Source organism: Oxyura jamaicensis, chromosome 5 (genome assembly GCF_011077185.1).
Source record: "Oxyura jamaicensis isolate SHBP4307 breed ruddy duck chromosome 5, BPBGC_Ojam_1.0, whole genome shotgun sequence".
Taxonomy (NCBI): domain Eukaryota; kingdom Metazoa; phylum Chordata; class Aves; order Anseriformes; family Anatidae; genus Oxyura; species Oxyura jamaicensis.
In genome coordinates, this window is record NC_048897.1 from 19067233 (window position 1) to 19086610 (window position 19378).

At 44.6% G+C, this 19378-nt stretch overlaps 1 protein-coding gene across 5 annotated transcripts in view; it reads right to left on the reverse strand.

Annotated features, from left to right (window-relative positions):
* Positions 1–284: 284 nt before the first annotated feature.
* Positions 285–19378, reverse strand: part of LOC118168681 (deubiquitinase DESI2-like) — a 52768-nt gene continuing 33674 nt past the window's right edge. For all 5 annotated transcript variants that reach the window (XM_035329246.1, XM_035329243.1, XM_035329244.1 and 2 more), the window contains 3 exons: positions 18172–18265; positions 16989–17130; positions 285–3397 (listed from right to left, as the gene is read on the reverse strand). In XM_035329246.1, the coding sequence (XP_035185137.1) occupies positions 3155–3397; positions 16989–17130; positions 18172–18265 (479 nt within the window). In that variant the 3' untranslated portion in view covers positions 285–3154. The remainder of the gene's footprint in view (positions 3398–16988; positions 17131–18171; positions 18266–19378) is intronic.

Genomic DNA, 19378 nt, shown 5'->3' on the forward strand with positions numbered 1-19378 from the left:
CTAAAAGGGCACAAAGAGTCCTGGCAGTAAGAAGACAGGTTAAGAGTCTGTGCTGGTGCCATTGGGTGCTCTTGTCAAGACTCATAAGCTGCTCTTAGTTTTCACTGATAATTGCTGGTATCTAAAATTTTTCCATGGTGTTATAATCTAAAACAGTCAGAGAAAGTAAATATGAAACTAAATGCAAATGTTGTATCATTACATAATAATAGCAATAATTCTGTGTTAAGAAGGATAAGACAAATGCTTAAACCAAACAAGCTGTGCTAGAGATGAGCAGTAAATTAGACTTAAAAATGTTTTCATTTTTAATAATCTAAAATGCTGTTAAATTACAGAGATAAAGCTATCACCAATATATATTTTATTTCCACAGTGTCCCTTTGTTCTTGACGTTGTTGGTCAATCACCTTGAACAGAGAGGGGTGGGGAGAAACCTTTTTGAAGACTGGAATATATTCTGGTTTTGACTTATGACAGAGGTTTCATGCCTCCTTGTTATGACCCCAACTGCCATAAACAGACTGACAAACATAAAAGTAGGTAAAAAACAAAAACAAACATCAGTTTTTTATGACACTGACAGCTCTTCCCAAGTGTTACTCCCAATACTTCAAGCACATAGTCACGTCCCCCCCAAGAAGGTTGAGTGCAGCTTTGTCTGTGTTACAATACAGCCAGTTAAACATTTTACTTTGTGAAACACCGTGAGAGGGTTTTCCTCATGAAACGTGCTGCTGGAGCCATAGTTCTCTCCTAGGTGTGTGCGTGAGGTTTTACATGGAGCTCAGGTGCTGAATGGAAACCCAAGGGCTGGCTGGCTGGCTTTTGCCACGTCAGGAACGAGGCGTTTCTGACTGCAGTTTCCTTGGCCTGCATGGAAGCTCTGGGAAAGCCTTTTCTCACTTTCCTCCAGAGAAGGACTTTAAAAAGTGATTTAAAAATTCACTTCATGTACTGTGCTGCCAGCTATTGGCAGGCACCCTAGGAACTTCAGACAAATGGAGCTTGCGCTGCTGGTTTAGGCTACAGTGACCATGACTGCAGGGGAGGGGAGTACACAGCAGTACATTGTGTAATGTTTCTGGGCAGCAGGATGGAGAACAGGATAGAAATCTTATTAAACGTCCCTGGACGAGCCAGGGTAATCAAGATTGGTGCTGGATTGGATACCAGGAGCTGCAGAATTGCTCATAATGCAGTATTGGCTGTGAGTAGCCAAGGTTAGTAAAGGAGCATGACTTTAGTTCAGTACAGAACTTGCAGCAATTTGTTCAGAGGATAAAAATGAGAGGTGTGTTGTAAAAGGTTTGTTGCCCAAACACAAATGCATCACTCCAGGAAGCAGTGGAGTGAGACCATCCTGTGTGTTGTATTTCCATACGATACATCTCGCCAAAGCCTCTCTTCACGCAGAGTGTGCACGTGTAACAAACCATTAAGCACTGCCTGTGCAGACACGATGTACAGCATAGCCAGCCATGAAAGCACACGCTTCTGTATACCTGAGCTAAAGAAACATATAGTTGGACTTAGCACACACTTGGTCTTACAGCAGCCAATGAAAGGAGACAACCCATCTTAAGCACTTGTAGGTTTTTTGGGTGGAGGGAGGAAGTCCTGACTTGGTAGCAGCTGTTGAGAACAGCATTTCTAAAACAGAAACCTTCTTTCAACACTGGGCCTGTGCCTTTTTCATCCTCCTTTGTGTGGCCAAGAGGAGCTAGAAGGGAGAAAGTGGGGTCTGGATTTCCCCTTTGATGCTCTCCCACATCATCTGAATAGAATTCCTAGTGAGGTAACTGAGTGGTAGAGTTGGCGTATGTGTCCTTTTCTCCTCAGTTTTCTTGTCCACCACCAAAATGAGCAGAAAAACATCCAAAGACCAGATTTTTGTCAAGAGCCAGCCTGGAGACCAGTGAACCAGCTCAGCCCATTTTTCATGCCATTGAAATAGTGCACACAACAGAAGGCACCATGGTGGCCCATGCATGGGAAGGGTCATCCATGCTTTCCCGATGTGGCCCTTGGTTTCCCCCTCCACCTCCAGAAAGGGAGGAGAAGGAAACATGTTGACATTCTTTGGGTTCACCACTTATTTGTTACCTTCTTGATTGGCTCTAAAATAGGCTGGGGAAGGGTGGCTCGGGAGATACCTTTTAGGACTCGTGAGCGCTGAACAAGCTGAAGGAAGTACTGATCTTCCCAGCAGATTCTTTCTCCTCACCTTACTGCTCCAGAAAGCCATTTCCCCCAAAGACAGCCAGCAACCATCAGCTAGGAGACAGATTCGCCAGCCTGGGGAAAGGGAAAAGAGGAAACCAGGAACACTGCCTAGAAATAGGGGAACTGAGAGGGGTCTGTGCCAAAAAGCACCAATATGGTCAACAGTCATCTCTGCACCTACTTAGCAGCTGCCTTTAAGCACTAGCCCCATCCTCTTTTTTTCTGACCCCGAAGAACAGCCACAGTAACACATTCATTTTCTAGGTTCTCTTTGTTATTATTTTCAAGAGCAGGACTGTCATTCAAGCTCTTAAACTTGAGTACTGAAAACTGGTGTTTGTAGAACAGCAGCACCTTTCATTTGTCCTTCACGTGAGTTAGAAACCTGATAATTACAAAAGGGATGGGGCTGAGTGGAGCTTGTTGCTGGTCTAAGAGATGAGGTTGAGTTCTGGCTCTGCCTCTTTCACTGGGCGTGGGCAGGAAATTTGCCATTTGGAATGGCAACCCCAGCCAAAATAGAGTGGAGGCTGCTGGGCTCAAGTGGGTGGGGGAAGAGATAAAAAGATAAAACTGCTCCAGAGGAGGAACGTCACAGTATGGTGCCCCCCTGCCCCTACGCGTGCTCTCATGCCTGAGAGAGCCAGCAGTTCTCCATGGATCGAGGAGCATGAGGATCCCAGGAAGAGAATCCAGCTTAGTTGCCACACCTCTCAGCTCAGTGTTGGAGTCCACAATCGTTTTGGCAAGCAACTGTCGTGGCAGCCCTTTGAAAAGGGTCTGAAGCTTCTCCTCCTTGGTAGCAGGGGTCTTCCTTCCCCTGCGTTGTCAGGTGAAGAAAAGAGAGAAACAAGGTGTGTGAAAGGGTGAGCAAGGAAGAAATAGTACAAGAGAGGAGAACGTTATTAGAGAGCATACTGGGCACAGCTTAGACCCGGGTATGTCTACAGGTTCGCGAGGTGCCTGAGGCTGAGGGGGCAGCGGAGGTGGAGGGGGACTCCTCATCCGTTGTGTCCCCCTGCTCCTCCTTGTGGAGCCCGAGGCTGATGTGGCTCTGCAGGGCTGCCGGGGTCAGCCACTCCTTGGGGAGGCAGCTCTGGAGGAAGGGGATGCAGGAGCTGAAGTAGGCCAGGCGGTTCACCCAGCGGGGGATCTCCTTCCCGCACAGGATCTGGGGAGCAAATCAAACAAGAACGTGGTTAATAGTGCCCAAACACATTTGTGGTGGTAGCGTCACCTCCATCTGCACCATCACCTCAGCTGGTGTGCTCCCCATTGCTCTGAAGAGACCTGTTGGAATGCAGGGAGCATCCTCTACAGCCAAAACCAGCTCTAATTGCAAACGACAGCACACAGTGACTTCTCAGCACACACAGCCCTGCCAGCCATAGCCCGTATCAGCATCTGAGCAGTGACTGGGGAAAACAGCTCATGGCCCTCAACATCTTCAGCCAGCCTGTTCTCCAGGCAGTCCATGGGTTAAAGGACAGGCCTGCTGGTGGCCCTCAGTCAAGACAATGACACTCATTTTTTAAAATTGTTCAAAAAATTTGGAAAAAGATTTAAGCTGTTGCTGGGCAGACTCTAGGAATTGAGAAGCTGAGTCCGACTAGGCAGATCTCTGGAGATGCCTGAGAGCTGCTCTTCCTGCTCACTTTTCTTCCTTGTGTCAACACACCGGGTCAGTCAAGTTACAATACCTAAGGGTCCTTTTCCTACTGTCACGTTACCCTTTAATTTCTCCTTGTGTAGCATTTCCTAAACGCGAGGAAGAGCGCAACAAATGTAAAAATACTAGCTTCTCACTGGGTCTGTGTTTCATCGTACATGCTGCTGGCCTCAACTTGGGTTACACTCTGCTAGCACAGACACTTTTCCTAAGTCATACCATATTCAGCACAATGGAACACCTTGCTGCATACTGCAGACCCTTCCTTCTGCAGCATTTGACCACACACACATACAGGTGCCAGATTTTAGTATCTCTGTCTGGCTTAGGCCACATAAGGAAAATTTCCCTTTGCGTTTTACCATTTCCCAAAGCAGACACAGAAGAGGCACCTAGAAATTACCAGCCTCAAGGATCTGTCCTTGGTAAATACACCACCTGTGCAGTCCTACACCAGCATGCTAGAGCCTGAGGTCTGTGGCAGGTCATACTACCTGAATTCTCCCTCCCACCCAGCACTGTCTCCAAGACAGATTTTGAGGAAATGCCACCCCACAGACCTTGTTCCGTACTTTATGTGGATTAGTGGTTCCAGGGCTGTCCATGCTGCACCTTCTCCCAATACTAAGCTCCTTTCATTTTTCTCCCACCATCTTCCGGTCTAAAACTACACTTAATTTAATACCAATTACCGCAAAAACTAAGAGGTTGTTTGTCTCTAATCCACTCAAGCTTATTTGGCGAGATGTCTGGTATTGACAGTGGAAATGCAGGAACCTTGCTTAGAGGTTTCAAGGGATTTTTCAGGGAGCAGCACTGGAGCAGTTGCAAAGAGGACAGGCCATACTGCTGGACAGTTCTCAGGACTGATGGCCAGCTGGTCCTTCAAGTGTACTTTGGCCTGGCCAGAACAATCTAAGCTCCACTCCGGCGGTCACCTTGAGTTGAAGGAAATTAGCTTACTCCAACAGCGTGGAATTTCCAATAAGGTGTGGAGAAGGCAGCAAACCTGTGACCATGCTAATTTGACTATGGAACTAACTTTATTTTGACATGCATTGTTTAAAAATCAATGTGTGAAACTGAAGACGTTATCAGTAGGCATCGGAGAACAAGCAGAACCATTTGGCTTCTTAAATTATTTTCAGGTACAGACTCCTGTTCTTTACTCAATACCCTGTAAATTACAAGGGTAATCAAGGACTTCTAATTCAGTTCTTAATGGTGCTGCATTTTACTTAACCTCAGGCACAGCCATATGAATCTGTATTTTTGATATTTTTAATCTGTTCCTTCTGTAGCAATTCTTTATCCCCATCCGGATTCCTGGTTTCCATTGCTAGAACTACTGCCTGAATCAATAAGCACAGGCGCTCTCTACCTGCACTGAAGACTCATTCATAGAAAATTTGCTGATCTATTTGATTTTCTCATCAGACGCCTCTGATCATTTTCATAAGAATACTGCTGAATTTTTAAAACTGTATTCAATATCTTCTACTCGAACACTGAACTTGAGCCAAAACCAACAAATGCAGCAGATTTGCCTCTAGATTTTGTAGCATTTCTCTTTCTTCCTGCCCAGGAACTCAGGCAACATATTGTACAAAGTGACTCAGTTCAGGCTCCTTGTGATGCATGCATACATGTGAATTTAGTTCTCAAGCAACCATAGGTCTTACTAAAGATTTCCCCCCCCCAGATATTAATAGGAAAACAAAAACAGAGTATGATTCTTCAGAAAATTAGCAGAAACAATAAAACAGAACAAGGTAAGACTGCTTGAAGTGGAAATACAGCTTTAAAATGGGTCTTTCTTTCCAAAGCAGATTCCCTAGCAAATGAAATAGCACTTCCAAATGTGGAAGCGATGCTGAAATGTTTGCTGTTTGTTTATGGGAGCTTCTTCACCCAGAATGAATCAGTGAGGCCAGAAGGAGCCATAAAAAGAACTGAGAGATGTGTGGGCATCATGACATCGATCAGCAAAGGGCTGTTTGTGAAGCCTAAGGATAATGATAGAGTCAAAGTGGTTTCCCTTTCCTCAGTCGTGTTTGCCCTTGTCTCTTGTCAGCAAAGCCTCGTTACTATTCCACAGCAAAACACAATGCTCAACAGGAGCAAAAGGGCAACTGCAGGGAATTCCACTAACACTGTAACCTTCTCTGTTTTCAGCTCCTTGCCATAGAGTGTGTGTCATGCTAGATCATCCAGCAGTACTTGTCTCATGGAGAGGCATCAAGTAAGCCTGACTGTGATGGGACTGAGCCAACCAAACTTAAATAAAACAAGATAAGCAAGATGAAGTGGGTGTTTTCCAACTGCTTATGAGTCCACAGAAAACTTACTGCAGCTCTTTAAGGCAATTCTCAACTGAAAACCACACACTGGAACAATAAACTTAATAAACTTACAGAACCCTTTTACCATCCACTGTTTCCACAAGAAGAATTATTTTTTTTTAAAAGGTTCTTAGGAATTTGGCATTTTAGAGTTTCTTCTTGCCTGACAACCAAGTTGGTTTTTCTCTTTTTGAGAGGGGTAAACTTCCATATGATGGGTCACGTAGCTGTCCTGTCAAACTTAGCAGATAAACTGCTATGGGTCAGAAATCACTGGTCCTGGCCATGCTATCAAATTGTCCTGCTACCATCCCTTTTGGAAATACCCAGTGACCAGAAAACCTACCACAGCTGCAGCAGAGCCTGAGTTTGACACCTGAGCCTCTTGGTATGCAGCTGATTGGAGAAGAAACTTTAAAGAAACAGCCAGGGCCACAGAAGAGCTAAGCCTATGTGAGATGCAAGGTAGCTCAGGGGTTGTAGCTTATCTGAGGCATAAAAGGGCTTGGGATAGGCCACCTTGAGGAGTACAGGGTTTCCAACCCATTCAGGGTTTCCCTAAGCTCTGCAGACCTCCTGTGAATATTGTCCGGCTATCATTGCTGAGCATTGCTCTTCCTCATCCTTCCTGCTCTGTGAGGTGCCCAAAGGCAGGAGATATTCCACCCACCCCCCAGGGACAGCCAGCCACTGCCACGAACAGAAATCCAGCCCCTGGGACAGCGGGTGCAGCTTCTGCTTGCTGGCTGAGACCAGTCCCCACTTCAGGCAGAAGCCCCTGCGCAGGATGCACGTACCCGCAGCTTCCACTGAGCGGCACCTTGTGACAGGCAGCCAGGGCCCCCACAGCTGCAGCTGCTCCTGGGGACTGCACAGGAGCTGCAGGGACTCTGCAGATGCAGCTGGGTCAAACGGAAGCAGCAGTTCAGAGATCCGTGGCTGAAGCCAAATGTGACAGAAAAACGGGACCCTGCAGTTCGGGTGCTATTTCTGCACAGCTGTCAAATCCACACCGGGATTTCAGCTCATCAAGAAGCAGCTCGTTTAGGATGTAAAAAGAGCCTCTGAGCATCTTTAGCCATGCCATTTGGCGGTAAACAGACCCTGGTTAAAACATATAAACAGCCCTGGGTATAAGGGCTGCAACTCATGACTCTTCCCTCCCTTAAGTGCCCTAAGAGCTAGGATTTATTTCTCAGCAAGACCTTACAGTTCTGTGTAAAGCGTTACCTTGAGCAGGAGAGCAGCCTAGCAGCTGGGAAACGTGGGTTTGTATGCCATCCAGCTACGGAAGAAACTGAGTCTTCTGCCTTACAGAGAATAATGCAGTCAGCCTGCTGTTATCCTCCTCTTTCTTCTCTTTTGAGACAGGGAGCAAGTATGTGCCGTGTTCTGTGAACACTATTAAAATATACTAGACATAATCTGAGGTAGCTTAATGGACTGAGCCCCTTCCAAAAGAGGGTGAAGGGCTGACTAGTTGTGGATCTTAAAAGAAAACGCTCAAATGCAGTAAGTTCAGTGCTGTGCTGGATGGTGCAAACTGGGGCAATTCAGGCCATGCACAGAAGTCTAGGTCAACACACTTAGGTATATGTTTTTTAAGCGAGCCCTTCCAGAGGCACCGTGTAATCCTCTGGTCCATGAAAATCAAGCTGTGCAGAGGCAACATTACATTCCTCGAGCAATGTGTGCTAATTACTTCAGTTCTTGTCATGGTGCTGAGGCTCTGAGAGTTCAGCACTGAACATCTGCTCAGCCACCCACGGCTACTTCCCCTCAGCAGCCCTGCTTAGAATGAGGCGGTGGCCACACAGGGCACGTATCCACTGAGCTGCTGTGCAGCGTTCCCTTGGCACATCTCAGAGAATGCAAAGAGGCTTACTGCTGCCTCAGGAGTCCAACACACATCCCACAGCACTTCAGGAGCAAAGCGTTCAGAGTCCAAGGGGAATCTTTCCAGTGTTTGCTCCTATGAGGTCTAGACAACACCGTATAGATGATGCTGATCTGAATTTCAGAATAAGGTCATTAGATACAAACCAGCACACCTGCCCAGGCAAAGCTCGCAGGCTGCACTAGGGCAGCCAGAAGCATGTGTAAAAAGAGAAACATGGCAATGTAATCAAATCAGTACTTGGAGACATATGGAATAAACCATAAACCCAATGCAGGAGGACACCTTTGCCCAGTGCTCACAGAGCTGAGGAAATCTGTGTGTCTCAGCAGGGAACATACCTCAAGCTCTGCCCTATGATTACGTGACATCTAACGGACCACATTCAGGGCAGAATTACAAGAGGCATCACTGATTTGCTATGTACCAACACCGCAGCATGGTCAAATGCCTCTGGGCACAAAAGTGCTCGTAACCAGCACTTCTAAGTACAGCCAGCAGGATGACAAGGTAGGCAGCAAGCAGCCTCTGAACAGATGACCATTTCAGCAGTGCTGAGTGTAATTAAGTCTGGGCTTGTAACTGATATTTAAAATACTGCAAACAACTGTGATTCATTTCTGTTATCATGATGGCATGGAAAGGAACTCTCTTTTCCTAGCAGGTGCTGCTTCAAGACCAGTGGCTGAGAACAGCTGTTACCCAGTATGATCATCCATATGTTACAGTATAGCACACCGATATATAGATATGTCTAAACACACACGTTATGGCTGTCCTGAACATGACCAGGCCAACCCCCATTCACGGAGTGATGAGCATGAGCAGCATCCTTTTTTCCTGAATGCTAATCAAGAAAATCCTGTGTTTCAGTCTCAGTCTGAAGCCTTGTTTCCTAACATCAGTGAGCAGCAGGTTACTGAGGATGGAGAGACAATGAGAAGCGAGAATACAGGAACCCATGGGAACAGGGAAAGACTTTGTCTGGCAGGACTGCTAGGCAAAAGCTTCCAGTCTTGAGAGCCTATCAACACACTTAGTTCATTTGCACTTCTGACACTTTTCATTTCTCAACAGGCATTGGTGAAAAGGACAGGTTTTTTCCTTGCCATTTTCATTTGTGTAAAGGAGGCATGTCCTCAGCATTTGTGCACGCACAGACTCAAAGGGTTCACGATGGTGTGTCTAGAGAAGAACTCCCCAGAGAGTATGAACTAAATTGGCTCCAAGCTGCTATGCTTATTTATAACAAGGTAGGCCACAGGGCACTTGGTTTGGAAAGAAAACTGAAGAAAAAAAAAAAAAAAAAAAAAGGCAAATAAAGCAAAATAGATGGTGCAAAGCCCCCATGTTTACAACAGGCCCAGGAAGGTTAAAATGTTGGTTTTGTTTTTGTTTTGTTGGTGGTGTTTTTTTTTCCCTCCACTCTTAAAATATCTTCACATCTAATCTAAAATGATCGATCTACCAAAAAAAAAGAGGGAAAACCTGAAATAACTGCAGAGGCACATGTGGCAAAACCAGACCATTTTCAAAAAATTGGAATGATGTGCTAAGAACATGTTATTCTGGGGGGTTGATTTCTTTTTCCAACTATTTGCCACTTCATGCTATTCCCCTGCACAAGTAGGTAGATAGAGGAAAGAGGATGGACTGAGAGACCTGGAAGACGCATGTAGGATTTATTCCATTAACCCTTTTTGTTGGGCTAGAATACCCTTTCAGGGTAGCAAGGCTAGAAAGGTTAATGATGGAAAAAGAAATGTATACTTTTATACTACCCTTCATTCCAAGGACTCCCCAGATACTTCACAAATTTCAACTAATCCACAAACCACGCTTAGAAATCTCATTTTGCCGCTACAGAGAAGCTCTATCTGTGATACCATTTAGCAGTTTACTAACAGTATACAGTTGTGCATATATACAGGCAGAACTGAGAGAAAAATGACATCCATCTGAAACCATGAGGATAATTTATGGGTGCAGGATGTCTTTATTAATAAGCTGCTTCTAGATGTAAATGGTATTTAAGAAACAGAAAAGCAAGACAGCCTGTTCCCCAAAGAGCTAGCGACATTCAAAGGCTACTTGAATGAAGGATGTCTTTCCATCAGCTTTGGTGAAGACTGGCTCAGGTGCCAGGAAACAAAGGTTTCCTATCTTCTTTCATAGCCCATGGTTGCTTTTCAGTTGATTTGTTTGTTCATTTCTGTCCCTCTTTCCTGCCTGTTTGGAGTGCTCTGTCCCCTGCCAATAACAGACTAGCACATACACTTCTGTGCAACAAAACACCCATCTCCTCCTCATAACAGAGGCAACTGAAAAGCAACTGTTGACTAAGGAAAACATGAGTATCACTTCGCTCCTCAGGATCTGCTGAAAGCTGGTTTATAAAAGCTTCTGTTGCTTTCAACTGTGACACAAATGCCTCCTGAAGTTCCCTTCTCTGATGTTTAATCCCTTCTCTCTGAGCTTTCAGGCTAAGGAAAGCTTCCTAGTTTTTAATAACATTACAAGAGCTCACGTGTGTCTGGGGATGGACCTGGAAAGCTTTAGGGCTGAATTATTCATTGCAGTTAAAAAGCTGCCCTCGTTTGGTCCTTGACTCAGCAAACCTGCCTTTCTCAGCAAATTTGCTGAAAGTCAAACTACTTTAAGGAAAGCAAGATTCTGGTGCAAGTCTGTTATATGCTGCCAGGTTTGCCTTGGCTGAGAAAGGACAAGTAACCAGCCATGGAGAAAAGAAGGTGTGTTGGCTACCATCTCATGCCACTTCAAGCACAGCCCCATGGCAAGTGGGGAAGTAAAGAAAGATGACTCCTTTCTACCAAGGCTCCAACCACAATTGTTGACTCTGGCTACAAAGCATTTGACTGTGGCCAGAATCCCCATCCAGTAAGGGCCAGGCTCACCTAGGATGCTAAACAATTTTCCAAGGCTGACCTAAGCAACCTGAGATGCTCAGGAGATTCTCTTCCACACTCGGGTTGTAGACAAGTAGGCCAAGCTCACTTCATTAGTCCCCAGGACTATTTCCCAAGGCCACTTCAGCTAAAGAACACCACCTCCAGTTCCCCCAGACATCTTTCTCTCTAGAAATGCCTACAAATCCTACCACTCCAAAATTAGCTTCTAAAACCACAAGCACAATAATTCTGATTTCGGCCACTCTTTTTCTCCTGGAATGTGTTATTTCCTTGTTCATGTAAATAATTAAAGTAGGACAGTTCCCACAGGAGAGGATGAGGGATACCCTTCTCCAGAACATCTTGCAGCTGATATTCAGGAGAGTTTTTTGCTGGAATGCAGAATAGAAGGTAAATAAATCTTTGGTCTAACTTGCTCTCCCACACCCCAGCGAGCTTCTCTTTATCCAGGAAGCTTGTGGTTACTTAACAATGAGTGTCTCACCAGCTAGAAGTTCTGTTTGAACCCACAAAAGTTTTCCTATGAAAAGTTTTAATAAACTGTCAGATCTGTCTAAAAGGCTCTGCTTTTGGTGACTCAGTTTACTCCAAAAAAACTAGCTCAGCTTTGACAATTAGCTCTGTTAGGATGTTTTCTGGGAAAGTTAGCTATTTTCCCCAGGTGGAAACTCTGAGCACAGTCCTCTGGATCCAATCCTTTGGATGAAGAAGTGTTGATCAACAAGGAAACAGATCCTTTGATATTTAAAGGAATAAAGGGGTGAGAAGGATCCATGAGTACAAAAGAAAGCTGGAGGAGATATCTGTTTTCCTCGAGAGTTTGTAATCCCTCAAATCCAAGTGACCTATCCCAAGTTTATGATTCTCTGACACATACAAGTCAGAAAGAAATCATTTCCCTTTCAAGAATGGGAAGAGAAGATATGATAAAAGAGTAAGATTTTCTGTCTCTGCTACCTTCATGTAAAGTTCCAACATCAACAATCTTTAAGGTAAATCAAATCTGTACCTCTCAATTAATTTCCTAATTATGATGAGCATCAACTTCATATCTTCCCAAAAGAGCCCATAAGACCTACTGACTTTATCATTGTTCTACAGCCGGCAATTGGAATAAAAGAGGTTATCTTCCCTGGTGCTCACAGAAGACTCACTTCTTTGATAATTGCATGCCATGTGTCCTATAGCAAGGTGCTAAACAATTTATTTAAATAGCAAGCATTTCAGTTGCTTGGCAGTAATCACATTGGTGAAGGGAGAAGGAGTGGTTTCCTTGAGTCATTCCACTTATCTTCCAGTTCTGGTACTGATTCAAAGGTGTTTTTCTCCCTTCCCATGGTGGTTCGCCCTTTTCTGAGGCATGCTGTAGCAACTGTCGTCACTCTGGTAGGAACAGGGCTCCATAGCTTATCTAAGATAGGAAACTTCAGAAGCATGGAAAATTGCTGGTGGGAAGTTAAATGAGTCATCTTCTGTTTGTGAATGGGCTAAGCAGCAGAAGCTTCCTCTGAGTCTTTAAGTCGCAGTGACAGTGTCCTTATACTCAGTACTGAGGAATATCACCAGACTGGAGAAGAACCTGGAAGGAGAAAACGTTCATCCTCCTTGTGATCCTCCAGGTATGGCTGTGTTCTCTGAAGATGTCCTTGGGCACCGTACACTCACCATATGCTGACACGTGAACAGGGCTCATTCTTGCTTGCTCCCATTTGAACCCGACAGTCAACCTTGCACCTCCACGTGTGTTTGGGGGTACAAGTTGTGCCAAGTATGCTTTTGCCTTACCTAGCATCTACCTTCCACAAGTCCAGATTGTATTTAAGAGTTACAGAGTAATCAAGAGCCATGCTCTGCAGTGACAGCAGTTGCACAGTTCCCAGTATCTGCGTGCATCTACCTTTATCTATGCCCAAAGAACAGGCTTGGTGACAGTATAATTGCACCTCTTTCTTAGCTCCCCAAACACACTATTCACAGCAAACTTCCTTGCTTCCTGCTGCTGCAGTAACAAGTGCTCTTGAAAAGCAATGGCATGGTTGCGACCTCAAGCCTGCGGGTCCTTCCTTCCAGACCAGGAATTACTTTGAGTTTGGCTTTCTTCTGAAAGCACAACTATATTCCTTTCCCTTTACATCTGCTTTACAGGAATTTGTAACTTCTGTCCCTGTTCTGAAAACCAGGAAACTCAACAAATCACATTATGGAAAGGACTAATTATTTTAGCCTCTCTTTTTATGTTTAAAAGGCTTTTTTTTTTTTTTTCCTAATGTTTAATAGCCAATATTTTTCCATCTGGGAGTTTAAATAGCCTCTTTCATCAGCCAGGGCAACTCATAAAGAATGTAAATATTTTGCTGTTCCTTGAAGGGCCATTTGTACGTATTGCTGGGATTGTTAGGAACACAGTGACTTAACAACAGATGATCAAACAGAAGGACTTCACCCAGTATTTATGTGGTCCTAACTGTGCTCTCTCCACACACATAATAGTATCAGAATGCTAAAATCCCTGCTGTGTGCCTGCTGCATCACCTCCCTGAAGCGCCTGGAGTACTGACACGCAGCAAGGCATGAAACTCAGAACAAAGCTCAGAACAGCATGGAAAGCTTGGGCTTGGCTGCTGGTGGCCTAACTGATTTTTCTTTGCAGAAATCATAGGTACAAGTCCCCTAAAAGGAATGCCCATCATCCTGGACAGTTTCTTCAGAGAGCATGGTACTGATACTGCTCGATTTTGGTGACTGTCAACATAAGCAACATGAAATGAACAAGCTCCTTGTAGGCAAGGTGCTAATTCCAGTTTGATGAACCTCTTCATTTTAACCCACAAGCAATTTGCTTAAGTGGTTTTATAAAAATGGGCACCACGGGACCATGTAGCAGCAGTCAGAGTGGCTGAAACAACACTAACTAGATTTTCACTAATTAGATCAAGCTCCCTCACCTTCCCACACTGACAGATTGTGAGGGTAAAGGGAGACCGCCAAGGGGTATTAAGTGGTGTGTGTATCAACTACCTTAAATTGAAGCCAGGTACATACACAGGGAGTGCATCTAATTTCTCTCTGACGACTAACCACCAGGAAATTCTGCATTGTGTTACAGCAGAACTTCCTTCAAAACTGTAGTGAAGATGGTGTGCAGCACTTACTGGGCAGAGATTTACAGCCCGGGGTAGTTCTTCACTTCTTACACATTCTGAAGTTCCCTGATGAGGAAATATTTCTCAGAAAAAGCACAGGAAAAGATTCCTGATCACACAGCATGTTCACTGAATCACACTCTGAGAAAGCTTTCTCCATGAAACAGCATCGTAGAAATTGAAGTCCAAACTTCTGCTGCTGAAACCATGGCACTCTCAGTTTTCTTTCCACGGGAGTTGCTTTGTTAATAGATCCATCCATCTTTGATCCAGTCACTGCACATTAGAAGGCCATGGGGAACTGGCAAAGTGGGGAAGAGATCTAAGTCTAAGAGCGAGTCCAAACACGCTTTGCAGTCAGAGCTAAGTAAGTACCAGCAAGGGAGTAACAAAGCCCCTTGTAACTCACAAGCAAGTGTGGGCAGGAAAATCAGAAGGCCCAGAAAGGATGTGTGGAACTGTAGCACCACAGTGGCATATAACAGCAGAGCTAAATGAGTTTTTTCCACAGGTAAGTATCAAGAAAAAGGCATGCCCAGTGGTTGAGTAGAGCCTATCTGCCTGTGCTGGACCTGCTGCCATCCAGGGATTTTTCAAGATGCACGGCCAAATGTTCATGACATAGGTCTGGACATCCCCCTAACCATTAACATAGTCTGCTTTGCCTGCTTAGACAGCAAGTTTTGTAACTGTTGAAGACAACAATTGCCAGTTACCATGGTGAGACCTGAAGCATCGTTATATTAAACATGAATTTAACAGAAAAACTGATCGTAGGCAGAAGTAGATGAAAGATTTTAGATATATGTTCTATTTGCTGAAAAAATACTATTAAAGGACAAGAAGACAGAAACTTTGAAAGCAAAGGCCTACTCCTGTGACTTCAAGCAGTCCATGTGAGGATGAGGAACCTGCCCTACAGGTGTCCTGCATGGATCCTAATTAGCAAGTCCACAGCCAAGTAAGGAAGTTAGGAAGGTCAAGCACAGCCCTCAAGCACACGGCCGTACAGCCACCTCTCGAGGCTTGCCAGACACATTTGTGAGAACACCTGAACCCACACATCACCACACGGCTCTCTCGAGTTCCAGCTCTAATAGGGCTTGCTGATACAGAGCAATACAAGCCACAAGGCAGCTAATTAACCTTAGTGGATAAGAGCTTTTACAAAGAGATTTCAAAGCACTTTTCAAATGAAAGAAATCATCCAGCCAGCGTACAAGAGGGGGCAGTCAGGCACAACACAGGGATGTGACTTGCCTGGCAGTAGTCAGGAGGCTCAGAACAACCTGAAGTCACCACACTGCTCATGCTCCAAGGCAGATTTATTCTGCCAAACAAAGCTTCTACCAGCCTTTCTTTTTAGTCTTTGAATACTTTTCTCCATTTTCTGTTTTTAGCTACTACATAACATGGCTGTGCATAAATAGATGCTAATTATTATTATTGCTGGGTCACAGATGAAGAGTCTGATGGAAAGGATAATACAAACACTAAGGAGATTAGTCTCAGAATTGGTCTCAGAGCACAAATCTCAGTTCTTTTTTCTACCCTCTATGGTGACACATACCTTGAGAGCCCCGCATCATGTGTCAATGCATTCTGCTCGTTTTTAAGAGCAGGAGGCTGTACCTTACAGCTCTACATGGCAGGGATCAGAACAGTCTAATCTGGGGGGTGGGACAGGGACAGTGTTTGGCTTTTGTTTGTTTTTAATGGCAACTACAGCAACAAAAGAAAGCACCAAGGCTGTAAAGTTAAGCAAGTATTCAGATGTTGGGAAATGAGAATAGAAACTTCCATTGCTTTCAGCTCAAACAGGTTTTGTCTTAACAGAATTTAAGCTGTCTTCCTCCACGTGGAGGAGATTCTATTCTTGCATTTGCCATAAAATGCCTATGACAGACACAGAAACAGGGGCATTGTTTCTTTGTTGGTGGTGGTTTTGTTTGATTGACTTTGTTTTGTTAAATGGAAGGTCACTTGCATTTCCTTCTTTTCATTTCTTTTCTGGCACTGGGTCAAGATCCCAAATACAGATTTACATAAGTGCTGAATATACATACCTTAATGGAAATAACACTTTAAACATCTCAGCTGGGGATAGGATGGAAGGCACCTTTCCCCCAAAATGATATATTTGTCAATTTAAAAATTAAATAATCAAGTATCTCGAGTTAGGAAATAGGGTAAATTTGCATTTCTCTGTGCTTCAATTATTTCTGAAGAGAAATATCAGCTCTGTTAAAATTCACAGCATTTTTGGGAACATGGAAATATGTAAGCACCAAAGACAGCTATGAGAAAAATCAATACTTTTTTGTAAAATGAGTTTTAGATGGTGCACATCAAATAAGGAACACTCACTTCCTGAACACTGCAACATTTTGTTAGCAGAACACTGAGAAGCCTCTTTCGTTCCTTTTCACATCATATAAGGTTGCTTATGTTCTTGCTATTAAAATGATGCACATCTGCATGCAAGCCAGGTTTGTCTTTCCAGTTCCTGCTCAGCAGCCTATTCAGTGAGCCACAGTGCAGGCAGTCCAAATTTTACCCACAGTTTAGACCAAACTGGTGACAAACCTGATGCATCTCCATCTCCTAAACCCATCATTTTGAACAGCAACTGGTTTTCAAAAATATTAAGGGCAGAGACAGGAGAGCTGACTACTGACTCTGAAGTGGCAGGCTATGCTGATCTTAGATCCCCTTCTGTAAGGGCTACTACAGATCTGAAGCAGAAAAATATATATATATATAGGAAATAGTTGTGCCCACCTCAGCCAGAGCAGCAGAGAAGTGATTACAGTTCTTGTGCATCAGATGGTATGCATTGCCTTTGTACTCCTTGCCCAGTTCTTCCATGATTTTATCCACATCTTCTTCTGTGAAGTCTGTGGTGCCCAAGGCAATGGATTCTCTAGTTAAGAACAAAACACAACACAAAACATGGAAAGCTACAGTATAGAGAGTGATACGTACCCAGGGAAAAGAAAAGAAAAAGCAATGGCAAGAAGGCCAGGTGTAAGACACAGTCTTGAATATCTGGGGCTATAAGAGAGACCCTTACTAACAAAATGGCATACTAATATTCTCAGGTTTATCTGCAAAGCTGGTTACAGCACAGGACCAGTCCTGAGAGCCTCCTGCTCACACCAAGGAAGTCTCAGTCTACGTGTCTGCTTGCTTCCCACTCTGCCCACAGCACCTCAGCAGAAGCTTTCAGTAGCACAGAGGAGATGATTTTCCCTTGATGGACAGGGTTTCCACAGTGTGGGCCAGGAAGAAGCAGACATACTTTTATGCATAAACAAATTGTTTCTCCCAGTATGCACTCAATAGTGTTCATTCTTCTAGAGGTCCCCAGCATCCCTCAGTGTAAACTGGCAATCTGCGAAGGTCAAGTCCCATCTGCCGTGGGCAGTTCCTCGAACCACAGCCCCAAAGCCTGAACACCTTGAACAGCACCTTAATGAAGTATCCTCTCAGTTTCCTCTAACAGCTGGCCTGTCCTTTGCGATAGTGTAGCAATAAACCCAGGAGATGACTTGTCATCCTCCATGCAATATCCATAAATAGGCGATGCTCATGAAAAGAAAACCTTTCTGTTCCCCTCTGCACTGGCTCTGCATAACACAGTTACTCCCATTCTTGCTGACAGATGAAACCAGGAGCACAGGAGGCAACAAAAATTGGAAGAGAGAAGTACATTTATTTGTAAGGCATTTGTATACAATTAAACTCTGCCAAACACAGTTCAGCACTGCTCCCTGTCTGCTGTACACCCTTTAATCTGCCTTCAAAACCCCTGCAGGGCTGCCTTTGAACCAGGATCATGTTAAAGGAGGCAGTGATGGTGCTAATGAGAGGGAGAGGGGGACCCAGAGCAGAGGACTTCCCCTCTCCCTCTAGTAGCTGTCATTGTAGGGGGAGCAGGGAAGATGTAGAAAAGGGCCCTTACTTGAATTTAAAGGTCTCGCCAAGCTCTACCGCACTGCCAGGTGTGATCTCGAAAATCCCACTGAAAGGGTAGGGATGCCCTCCATAGGCAAACTCTGACAAGGAAAGAAACAGACTGTGAGTAATCAAATGAACGCTGTGTCAGGAAAAAGTCTATGGCAGCTGTCTGCATGGCTCAGCATCAGCACCAGGGGCTGGGCTATTGCTAAAGTCAGCCTCAGCCAGACTCCGAAAGCCAGTTTCTCTGTCCAGGTACTTATCAGTCTGAGGATACTCTCCCAGCCTCAGCTCCAGAGCAGGCTCCACCGATGCTAATACTAGTGGTTGCACAGCTAATTAGCAGTTAGTGCTGCTAATCTACTCCTCAACACCAGGAAAGCTCTCCAGGTCTGTCTCTGTGCCTATACAGGCCAGTGGGAAGTTCTGTGGTGGAGGCACCCGGAAATACTGGGAGAGGCTGTCGGAGGTGGCACGGAGCTAGAATAAATCTTTTCTAGAGTAGGGAGAAATCAGTCCTCTTCTTCTAGAGGGCAGCACAGCAGGCAGCTACGGGGAATTCTTTGTAGGAAAAAAAAAGAAAAAAAAAAGAAAAAAAAAGGAAAAAAAAAAAAGCTGAGCTGATTACACTCTGCTGCCTTAGCACGTGGGCTGTGCCTAGAGGCCCCTCCATGTTATACAGGCCACCTTGCACGGTCTGTGAAAGCTGCCGTGCTCAAGACAGAACACAGCACCCCAGGGATTTTTATCTGCTGCTTGGCACTAGCTAAAAATACCATGAGTGAGGTAACCCCAGTCATTCCTATTAACACTGGCTGAAGAGGGAAACAAAAAGTCTGCGATGCTGTTCTGTCCTTTGGCTTCGCTGTGCTACAGCTGTTTTTCTAGGTACCTTGACTGCATCCCTTGGGTGCTGTAATCAGCTTCAACCCCATCCAGACCATTTCAAAAAGCCTTGCAAGACTTTTTTTTATTATTTTTCTTTTAATTCTGCTGTTTTAAATAAAAGCTTCCAAGATCTGGAGATGCAAATTCTAAGACTGCTAAAGCACAGATATTCATAAAGAATTACTGCAAGGCTGGTTTATTCTGGCATGGAATTAGCACAAACATCCTTATGCAGGTTTTAAGGCAGCCACTGATCCGCATCTCTCTTCCCCCTCCCCGGACTCTCCTCCTGCTTTGTTGCAGGTCTTTCCAATGTTGTTTGG